This window comes from Achroia grisella, unplaced genomic scaffold, assembly GCF_030625045.1.
Source record: "Achroia grisella isolate CSIRO2021 unplaced genomic scaffold, CSIRO_AGI_Agris_v1 utg204, whole genome shotgun sequence".
Lineage (NCBI taxonomy): Eukaryota > Metazoa > Arthropoda > Insecta > Lepidoptera > Pyralidae > Achroia > Achroia grisella.
In genome coordinates, this window is record NW_026712703.1 from 4237209 (window position 1) to 4249118 (window position 11910).

The 11910-nt window shown below is 29.0% G+C and overlaps 1 protein-coding gene across 2 annotated transcripts in view; it reads left to right on the plus strand.

Moving 5' to 3' along the window:
* LOC131841942 (hrp65 protein-like) overlaps window positions 1–11910 on the plus strand; it is a 111181-nt gene that overhangs the window by 13105 nt on the left and 86166 nt on the right. Inside the window, exons 11-12 of one of the 2 annotated variants that reach the window (XR_009357471.1) lie at window positions 9555–9594; window positions 9806–9861. Coding sequence is in view for 1 of the 2 variants with exons in the window: in XM_059190345.1 (XP_059046328.1) it covers window positions 9555–9572 (18 nt within the window). In the remaining variant the exon portion in view is untranslated. Of the gene's footprint in view, window positions 1–9554; window positions 9595–9805; window positions 9875–11910 lie in introns of those variants that run through there. The other variant, XM_059190345.1, reaches the window with a different exon arrangement.

The following is an 11910-nucleotide window of genomic DNA, read 5'->3' on the forward strand; positions in this document are numbered from 1 at the left end:
TATGTTACAGACTATTTGTATCAATGCCGATAACAATGGCGACAATGATCATCAATTTCAATCAACATCAAATAAAAATTGTATATATACTAAATAGCAGTATTCTACTTTAGACTACGTAGACTTTATAATCAATCGTCTCCGTGAGTACTACTGCCTTTGTATTCCGATTTCAACTGCTAAGCAGCTGGTTTTGTAAGCTGCGTTTCGGTTGAACGATGAGAGATTGAAATTAAAGGATATGAGGCATGACATCTTAGTACTGCGTTGTTGGTTCATGAGTGGTATCACGGACGTCACTTGAATAACGGTTGTCCGTATTACTGTTCCATGTATAGAAGACGGTTGCCACTTGCGTCATGTGGGCCGTCATCTTATTTGCCATTCCATATTGACGGAATAAAAAAAAAACGGTGTAAAAATATAATAGGACACAAACAAAACAACTTTGTTGGCCAAAGATTGAATACAAAAAATAGACTAGATGAAAAAATTCTTCAATTTTATTATTGATGGTTTGGTGTTCCAAATGTTATTGAGAAAATATTCGTTATTGACTACACTTATAATATTTATTTTAAGTGAGGTGCAAATTCACAGGCTACCTGATTCTATTCTTAAAAAGAGAACAGAATCGGATTAATTTGTTATATATTTGATTCTGAATCTTGTTTTTTGGATTACTTACAGATCCGTATAGGTCGTCCATTTTTTATTCCATTTTAATCTTTCCGGTTTCTATTCTGTTCATAAAAACAAAGTATTGAGTAATATTTGACCACCTAAAATTGTAATGGTTATTTATTTATTTTTTGTCTTATTAATTTTTTAGCGATATTTCAGTATTAATTGTGGATTATTAAAAGTGTAATAATGATAAATTATAAAATGGAATAAATTTGGTTCAGTTGTTTTTGTAATGATAATGATATTTAATGTGTGGAGCGTTTGTTATTTTAAATACCATTTTATGTTGTATTCATGGAATATAGAAATGTTGAGTGTCCGATTTGGGGAACGGATATGGAATTGTATACTTTGTGAGTCGATGTGAACACAAAACCTTTTTGCCTCATGAATTTTTACCTGAGCTGCATATTGTATACCTACGTAAGTTGTGGGGCACGAAAATATTGTTGTCAAAATATGCATTCAGACAATGCATATTTTCCATTATATGCGCAGCAAAAATTCCAATTCATATGAAAGAAAAAAGGCTCTTTTTTCGACCTGTTCGAATGTTGTCGGCCGTAACTGGCCATTATAAATTTAGCGAAATCTAATAGAAGGTCAGTCGTAAAGAATAAAGGTGATAACAATAAATTCTTAAGACTAAAACGATATGTTTAGTGTAGTGTATATAATGAATTTTCCAATTTGATTCATAACTAGTGTGTTATAATCATTAGTGTAGAAAATCTAAACTAATTTTCGCAATTAACGACAAACAAGTAGAAGGTCAGTCGTAAAGAATAAAGGTGATAACAATAAATTCTTAAGACTAAAACGATATGTTTAGTGTAGTGTATATAATGAATTTTCCAATTTGATTCATAACTAGTGTGTTATAATCATTAGTGTAGAAAATCTAAACTAATTTTCGCAATTAACGACAAACAAGTTAATAGTCAACGTGATTAAAGTATTCGTCATCTATTGGCAATTAGACATGTACAATACATTGGATACCTTAGGATGGGATAAATTAGTGTCTTACGAATATTATAAATGCGGAAGTTTGTGAGTGTGGATGGATGTTTGATACTCTTTTATGCGAAAAATGTATTTATTGTAACTTACTTTACGGCTATAAATTTTACGCGGGTGAAACGCGGCACAGCTATTATTACTATATTTAACATAGGTTTAGCAATTTGCATAGAAATAGCAAATTTTTTTATAATGTTTGTTAAGTAAAACTCCTAAATATTTGCTGTTGGCAGTCCACAGTTTTAATTAATTGGCAAGAGCTCAAGGGAAGGTAACAAAAAACCACAACCCTGAGCAATGTTTTTGGGTCATGCTTATTCATAATGTCGTACGTAAACTTATTTAATTGAATGGAGTGAAAAAAAAATTTAAATTATTAAATCTTTAATGTATAAGTAAAACATGCTTGGTCTAACTGATTAATAACGTTTTAATAAACACATGAAATATTCAGATGTACTGAGACTCAGCAAAAACACTAAAGATGTAGATTACGTAACTTCAACAATACCACCAAATAAAACAGTGGAAGAAAAACTTTAATCCTGGTTGGGTTAATAAATATTTATATTTAATTGAATATTTTGCCTTTATGAACCAAGTAGTGTCCACTAAGAAATAATTTTATAAAATTCCAATGTATACATATATGACGAATTTTTAATATTTATAAAAAGTTTGGCAATTATTAGGAACATTCAAGTTAATTCAATTTTCGTTTTCATTCTGTAAACGAGACTAACATTGTTTGCAATTCTGAAACAAATGCGCTAAATGATATAATGTTTTGTTTCAATGAAACTATGAGCACGAGGTAAGTGTAATTATGTACATATTGTAGAAAAGAATGCCATAATATTTATTTGATGATAACGTCGGCCGATGAACGATAGAACTTAATAGAAGGCGCCAAAAATGGTGAAGGCTGAAATATTTTTCTTTGTTTTTTGTATACTCTTCTCTTTTACTCAGTATATTTTATTTTATTTTATAATAAAGGGATAATGCAGTGTAGAGGCCGTCCATTAAATACGTGAAGCTCGAATTGAGCAGGGGGGGGGGGCAATAATTACGAAATATCAAACGTTGGATTTCTAAACTGAAACTGCGGCGTTTAATGTCCTGAACTTGACTACCACCACATATCACCGAGGGTGAGGGTATGGGGGTTAAAAATGCAAAAAAAAAAAACACAAGGACGGCCCACATAGTGCAATATATTATCCTACATTCAAGTAAATATAAAGAAAAATGGAAGTTTGATTAAAAAAGGCTCATAGCTGCACAGGTAATGGTAAAAATGGTTCATATGTTCAACGAAGTCCTTAGTTTCTAGGAAATTGCATGTGTGTTGTAAAATAATAACATTTTCATAGATAAAAAAACATTTGATACATTTATGCATCAACAAAATAAATACGTAATGAATTAAATTCCACGATACAGTTCATATGTTTCGTTTATTCATACAAATTCTCCTTAAATGTTATTATTTTTCATTTACTATTATTAACTAATAACCATTATATACCCATTAATTAGTAGATAATGAATTAATTATTTTTAAAGTATCCCGTGACCGAAAAGTTTTTAAATTCACCAACATTATTAACTAAACTTCTAATATTTGTAAATTTGAACTAAACTTCTACTAATATTTGTAAATTCTAAAGTATGATAAGTATTTGTTTTTCTTAACACTTAAACTGCTGATTGGATTTAAACGATATTTGGTCGACAGATTTATCTTTAGCCTTGATTATTTAAGAGATTAGCCGGAAAAAACAGACAGACAGACAGAAATAGTAAAAAATGTTATTTTGGTGTATGTATATTCATATGCATGTAGTAAAAACGGTTATTTCAATATTACAAACAGACACTGAATTTAATTTATAATCTTAAAATACCAAACTTTTAGACTAAATCATGATAGTCCGCGGACAAAGCAGTATGCTGCTGTAAATTGTGTCAACATTTTCAATAATTTTCATAATAGTAGAGAATAACATATTCTTAGCTGAGATGAACATTATCATTTATGGCCTTTATTAGAGAATGTATGAAATAAATTTATGTTTTGTACTGACCTCTATGTATATATATATATTTTTTTTAGTTATTTATATAATAAAAATCATGTCCTTTTAACCGTCTGTCTGCGATTATTGCATATATTTGTTATTACTATTACGACACTTACAACCAATAACATACTCATGATGTAGTCTCTGCGAGGAGAGGTCAACAAGTTCGCGGGAACAATGACAGAGAATACGTTTCAAATAAAATCTGTGTAATCTATCAATCAACTGTTAATTTATACAGCTGAGTTGAATTTAAAGTTATGTAACTACGATTTATCTTTTTGGAAAATGTTCTATATGGACGATTTATCTAAAATTACCGACTGAACTTCATCACTGTTCATGAACTGTCCTGATACTAATTTAAATCTTCATTGAGATGATGTGCCTTTTCATGGTATTTTGTTTCATGGCATTAAGTAATTAAATAAATTTTGTTTGCTATTAATACATTGAAATTGCGTAAAGCTAATCGATATCGAGGCTCTCGAGGCTGCCAGGTTTGGCAGGTGCCTGGCGTAACAGTGAATGTTTAAAGTAAATGATCGCGGTAGAAATTTTAAATTTTTGTTTCCGATTCTCCTACTTTTTGACCATCTCACGTGTACTTGCCTCACTTAACATTTTCATCGTGCAGTAGTTGATTTTGAAATGTAAAAATTATTAATTAGTTTTTCTTACTTTCAGCTTTCAGATACTTTGACATTTGACGTTTTTAATGTTTCTTCACTTTGAAACTGTATATAAATTATTAATTTATATGTTGTAAATTTATAATACTATATATAATATTTTTCACAGTTACTATATATATAGTACTATGTGAGTACGTTACATTATAGTTTCAAATAACGCTTGTCATCAGAAGGAAAAGAGATGTGAACGAACTGGGTAGTTTATTTGTTTTATTTGATTCTGATTAAAAATGAAACTCATGCAACTCGTATTAGTGCATAAAGAACCAATTCAACATGCTTGTCAGTCAACACAGGGAACAGGCAACTATGTATATAAATCATTACTTAATTATGATATGTCATATGCTATGGTGAGTAACGTAACTCGTCCGACGTAAATGCCAACACAGTTGTAATTATCTGCATATAAATGATTCGACCAACTTTAATTAAGCATTACAATTTATTGGCTAATTAAAAGAACACGATAACAATGATCATCAAAGGTGGTAAAGTCGAATGAAAAGCGTCATCAGTTCATTGTATTACTATCTCGACTTTTGAGAGTTTGGTGTTGGTCACATTTTTGAATAACAATAACATTTAAATTCAATTAGACTACTTTAAAACTTAGTTAATTCATTTTTTATACATCTATAGAAAAATTATTGATCATATAATAATTGATCGAACTTTCTAACAAACTAGCTATAGCATTAAACGAATCATTTGGTTTTATTTAGATACATCACTTGTTCAGGTCATTTGCTTTGTCGTTGACTATACCGCACAATGCCGAAATTATACTTGCTTCGGCGATCATGATATCAGCTCTTTTGTGTAGATCTCTCGCAAACATATATGACAATTTAAAAATAACTATCTTATATTAATTGTATCTCAATTCGGAATCAATGTATATAAAAAATAGATTGGTTTTCTTCATTAATTTACATTTTTACCTTTTATTTAATAGACAGTCTATTAAATCAATGTTACAATTTCGTGTGATGCTGTTTTGTAAGCCTCGGCAGAGTGTATTTCAAACTCTTGATACCGGGGCCCTCCACCTTCTCGGAGCAATATTGAATTATTAGTTACTTTATATCCGCACTGCTGTAGACACAATTTCTTCACACTGATTTTATGTAAATTAAGGGAATTTAACAATACATAGTCCTGATTTAAATCTAGTATTAAGTTTTTACGGCGACGAATACTCCTTATCAATCACAGAGAAAGAGCATTCTCATTAAGCAACTGATTATTTCTTCTGAGTTCTTAAAACACACTTAGGAATATTATGATAACACTGCGTGCACAACTATATTTAAATACGAGCCTAAAGCAAGGCTTGGTTTTAGGTAAATACTCACTTCGTAAGAACTCAATGACTGCTTAAGACTCCTAGACTAGGTGTTCGATTGATATATTGTAAATTTTTTTGTAACTTCATGAAATCTTTGGTGTTACTTAACATTGAATGAACTTTCGAAAACTTGACCCATACTGTTTATATTCATAATAATTACAGTCGACACTGCTTCTCTAACTACTACCTGGTATTACAGTCGTGTTGTAGATTCTAATGTATTATTTTTTATATTAAAAAACTTTTACTTCTGTTCTTAAAGCCTCAACGTGATATAATGTTACTATATCTTCTCAGCATATTATGCAAATTCCAGTGTCTATTTAATTATAAAAAATACTAGTTGTAGTTTTTACCGTAAATAGTCAAATCTCAATGAAATATTGTATAATTCCTTTTGACTTCTTTATTTTTGTAGCATTGTACGAGATACAAAGTTTTAATCTTTCACGAATAAATCGGTGTATTCGTAATTCATCACGTTTGAAACTTGTTGGTTGGTGTATGTAGGTTGTCTCAGAACTTTTCTATCTTCTCAGTTTTTATTTATTTTTCTTTTCTTCTTACTTTGTACTAGTAGTTTCGTAATTCATTGGTCCTAATCTAATATTACGTATAAATGTCTTAATTACACGTGTAAACGTGTTTTAATATTCTCCTTCATTGGTTCTGACTACGATGTCAGAAATAGTGACCATAGAAAAGAAACCAAAATGGACAAATATTGTACTCATGTACTACTTAATATGCACGTTAATGGTTTGTATTTTTTTTTGTGTTTCTATTTCTCTTTTTGAGATTTACGCGAAAACTATTACCAGCTACGTGATTTTGTTTGTATTTCGGTTTTTCTTTTAACAGTTTGACAAGTCTTCTTATTACAAAATATGATCTATGTCTATGTGTTATGCCTATTTCAGGCTATTGAATCCTCACATATTTTTTTTTGCATTTCGTTTCATCAGAACTGTATCTGATTCCATTTGTTACTTTTAGTTTAGTTCCTAATTGTTTTACAGCTTCTCTTCTAATTCTCATAGCATTAGGATTGGACCTGATTTTAGAAGAGTAATCGAAGCATCTCAAGAAACTTATCACCAGCAAAGAGGCGCGATTCTCCCTCAGTTTCCTCACGAAGAAAAAAAATATTAATACTATAGCAATTCCTACAAGTGGTAAGTTAATTTATTGAATGGAAACAAAAAATAAGATGCGTTTATTTAGTATTGTTTTACATTCGAATTGATTGCAATATATTATAATATTTTACTTAAATGATAAGAACAATTTCTAAAAGTTTAATAAGGTATATTCGGAAAACAGTATTGTTATTTTATCATACTTTTAAACGTATCGATTTTATACCCCTTATTCTTCAGTTAATAAAGCTTAATACGTACATTGAATTGTATAAATGGTTATTACGAAAACTAATTAAGAAAACTACTTGAATATTTCTAGTAGTAGGTAAATTTTCTTTGCCGCCAATTTTCAGGACTGGGTCGAGTCAGTTACGGGATCGGTTATAAACATAATATTAATTATTTTTGATACCGGCATTATTCATTACACTAAATATTACAGTACATTTATTACACTAAATATTATATTTATTGTTGTCACTATGCCTAACTGCAATGGATAATAATAAGTATAACAAGATTAAGCGTAAAATACCCATATTTTTGGATCTGAATTACTATATTGAGGTCTAAAAATATTACTACTCAAAACCAAAATAAACTACGTTGATGTCCGTTTGTTGTTTCGTCTGGCATTTTAATCCCAGATAAGAGATTATCTATATGATTTGGTGACAGGACAAAGATTTCAGTGTGGGCGACTATTGCAGGATTAGTGCAATATTGCATTCGTTGTACCTGATCCATTTTATGAGAACACTTTAGATAGTAGTTGGCTTTTACCTGTTCCTTAAGTTCTTCAGCGAGATTTAATGCCTTTTCCAGTCGCCTCATTTTCGTCCAGTAAACCAGTAGGGTCAGCTATGGCTAAGACCAGTAATATGGTTATAAAAAAAGACAGAATTATTTATTAGATACTGTTACCTCATTAGATAGTCGTGGCAATGGCCGTGTCACATATATGATATCTGTAAATGTTGCAATAATTTATCTTAATTCGAAATATTGAATATTGTTTACATATATTTGAAAATTGACAGATAATGGGGGTGTTGCGTTACTTGTGAGACAATACGAAAACTCCTAAAAGTTAGTGAAGATTAGAAAACAATATACATATCTCAAGTCTCGACTACCACATTGGGTTCATGGTAAGGACTACTTGTTGTATTATTATTCACAGAAATAAAATAATTAAATATTTTATGGTCTAGTTTAGTGTAGTAACAAGCCAGTCTGCATCATGCGGCACGGTAATGAAAACACCCATACTAAAAAAAATCTTGACTTAATTAAACACATTTTTTTAAGTTATGTAAATGTAATGTTAATATCTTTGTACACTGACAGCCTCTCCAACTAGAACCGGGCCTAAAGCCCGTGCCATTTGCCCACTCTTTTGGTACGTCACTAGTTAAGTGATTAAATTATTATTAAATCGGGTATTTTCTTAAGCGGATATTAATTTATATTATTGGTGTTTATCGATATGCGTAACAGTACTTCTTTATAGTTTACAGATACACCTAACCTAAGTAAGGTTAGGTGTATCTGATCTTTATTCATAGATGTTTTTTAATGTTTTCGACGCAGGTACTAAATCGATATTATCTACAAGACAAGAAACATTGAATATTCTATTTCGTTCAGTTTATAAACAAGGACCCTATGCAATTGTAACAGATTATCAATGAAATTTTAGACTCGTAATAAATAAAGCGAAGTGTAATATTTTTGCTGCACTTTCCGAATATACCTCTTTTCATATTAATCTTTAATGGAATTTTGTCATACTGAAATGTAAATGGTTTAAGTGATGGATGACAATAGTTACTTCACGTATTGCGAACGTATAAATTTATATTTATGCGAAATAATTTTTAATTAGGGTAGTAACCACGAATGTCACAGAACTAAACTGTTTGAATAAATAAATTTAAGTTAATACACATCTATTCCAACATTTATGGAATATATATTCGATATAACAATTCATTATCTCGATTATGGAACATGTTCTACACTGAAATATCTCATCATATTTGAATCTAATAACATCATGTATTGTATTTTACCATCCGGTACTTGGACTATATTTTACCGTATGTGCACCGTAAACGTTTAATATTACTACTGTTATTTTTAGCACTGTTTAATTTATACCATATTTAACATATAGATTTTTACATCTTTATTTAAACACTGTTTTAAATTTATAGTTCTTATTGGTCTTTATTTAGATCATTTATTGATAAACTATCTACTCCTGGATGTCTCAATTTTACTATTGTGAAAAGAGTCAAAATTTACTTTTATTTGTAAATTAAATATAAAGTAGAAATTATTTAAAAAAAAATATAATTCTAATTATATTAAAATTGGTCAGAAACTAAATTTTTTGAGAACTTTTGTGTCAAACTCGATTTTTTATTTGGAATATATTTTAGTAATATAGAAAAAACAACAATAGCATAATAATTTAATATAGCATTTCATTATTTAATGTTATTTTTTAGGTCTTGTGGTACAAATGCATTCTAGAATTAATATTGTTTTTGTTTTACAGGTTTCGGTATTTAGCTAGAGGGGCTTTCATCGTTCTGAAGGTAAGCATTATTGTATTATTACAACTAGATACAATACGATGAAGATAATTGTTGTATACCTTGGTCTGTTGTCTCTGACAGTGATAGAGTCGTGCCCATATTTTGTGAATTACCTATATGATTTAAAACTGCCACACCGTCAATATTAAAATAAATACTGATTATAAAATAAAAATATTGTGTTAATTAAAACTTTTTCTTTTTTTTGCAGTCTTTGTCGAAAACCAAGACAATGCATGAATGTACTAAGGCAACTAGAAGCGTTGTGTAACAGGGTACGTTTGTTCGCATTTTTTATCTCTGTTTATATGTGACTCCATCAATAGTGAGGGTTTTTGAATGTATGAAATTTAATTTAGAAAATATTTGTTATTTGGTAGTAACTAATATAATTCATTTTGTGTGTTCGTGGTCAGGTTTCTAAATTATTAGTTTTGATTTAACTTTTATCAGTATTTCCTACACAGGTTATATCTATAACTTTTAAATTGTCCATCTTATTAAAGTATATATATAAATAATATCCATATTTATTGGGCCTTATCAGAATTACACTTCCTATTAAAAAATAATTGTCTAAAATATGGAAATATTTACCCGAGACATTCAAGATTATATTTTTTTGCGTTGCGCCGTTTTAATTTTGAAAACTTGAGCAAATAAGATATTAACGTTTATTTATTATACATTTAAAGACCTGATGATGACTACTCTGATTTGATTACATTATCCTATAAAATCCACACTATTCATGTTATAAATATGATGATTGCTTATTTTTTGTCTTCTTTTCCCGACGGATGCATAATGACGTATATTTATTGATCTGATAAATAGACACTATCATTAGATTTCAATATTAAATTGTATCTATTTATTAATTTCATTTTTGTAGTGAATAACAGTATCACTGTAGTTTATATTTGTGTATTTTGTTTTATTGAAAATAATGGTAGTGTTGCTATGATTATTTTTTATCACAATTAGTATGCGTTTTCATGACATATAATATGTTTTTTTTCTTTTCAGTGAAACACTGCTCCTTTGCCAGACGTCTGAGGACATCACTCGTACATTAGAATATATTATAGATATTTGTAATATAATTCACGAATTTTTATAACTGTCTCATAAAGTTATCATTAGTTTTGTTCCTATTCACTATGTTAAAATCTTAAATTGATATAGTGTAATTTAATGCCAAATAATACAAATCCTTTCGATACTATTGTAGAATGAATTATGAAAATTTTATAGATCATTATTATTAGTACTTATAAAAACTGCACTGGGTATTATCTCCTTGGATTCCAATAATTAAATGTTAAAAAAAGTTACATTACTTATATTTAATGTATAATATTTTACAAATACTCGTAATCTTTTATCATACCATTATGAATGTTATAATCAAAGTAACATTAAATCGTCGTACCAAACCGTATATCTGTACTAGATTGATTGTGTACTGCTGTCAAACTTATTGTAAAAGTTATTTGAAGTAGCAATAGCAATAATGAAAAAAAAAATTGTTAGGTAACTTATTAGGTATATCTACCAGACTTTATCTAAGTTAACATAGACAATTAAGTTATTATAAAATCCACCAATAAAACTCTCACTGATGGGGACAGGTCAGTGAATTTTGTTGTCCAATTACTCAACGGGCTTTGAAGAGGGTACACTTGAGTTCAGAATTATTATAGCATTAGCATCTTAACAGAATCCACGCATTTGAAATAGCAAAAGACAAAAAGTTCGTACCTACAATATAAAATGAAAGTGAGTTCAAAATAACACGGTTACAACGATTGCAAGATATTTAATTAAAATAGATATTGGAGAACGATCTATAAATTTTCTATAAGGATTTATTGATTTTTAAATTATACACTAGTTTCTGTACATTAATGTATAATATACATATACAAAATAGATATTACATTTATTTTTGTACTTGATTCTGTGATTATGTAAAACGTTTTTCAGTGTATCGTTATAAGAACAATGCATAAAATAGAATAATGAAGAAAGAATAATAGAAGAATGATGCATAAAATAATGGTAAGTGTAAGGAATATTTATTAATTAATTAAATCAATTTAATAGACATTCAAACAGACCATGTGCTATCAATATTATAGATAGTCGTCAATATAAAGCAAGACTTTAAATTTTGTAAAATAATGTCTTGCTATATATTGACAACTATTTTATACCCACATATTATTGGGTTTGATTATTTATATGCTAATAACTTTATCTAGTTCGTGTCTTTTATCTGTTGAGCTGCATAAGGTGAAAAATGGATGGACC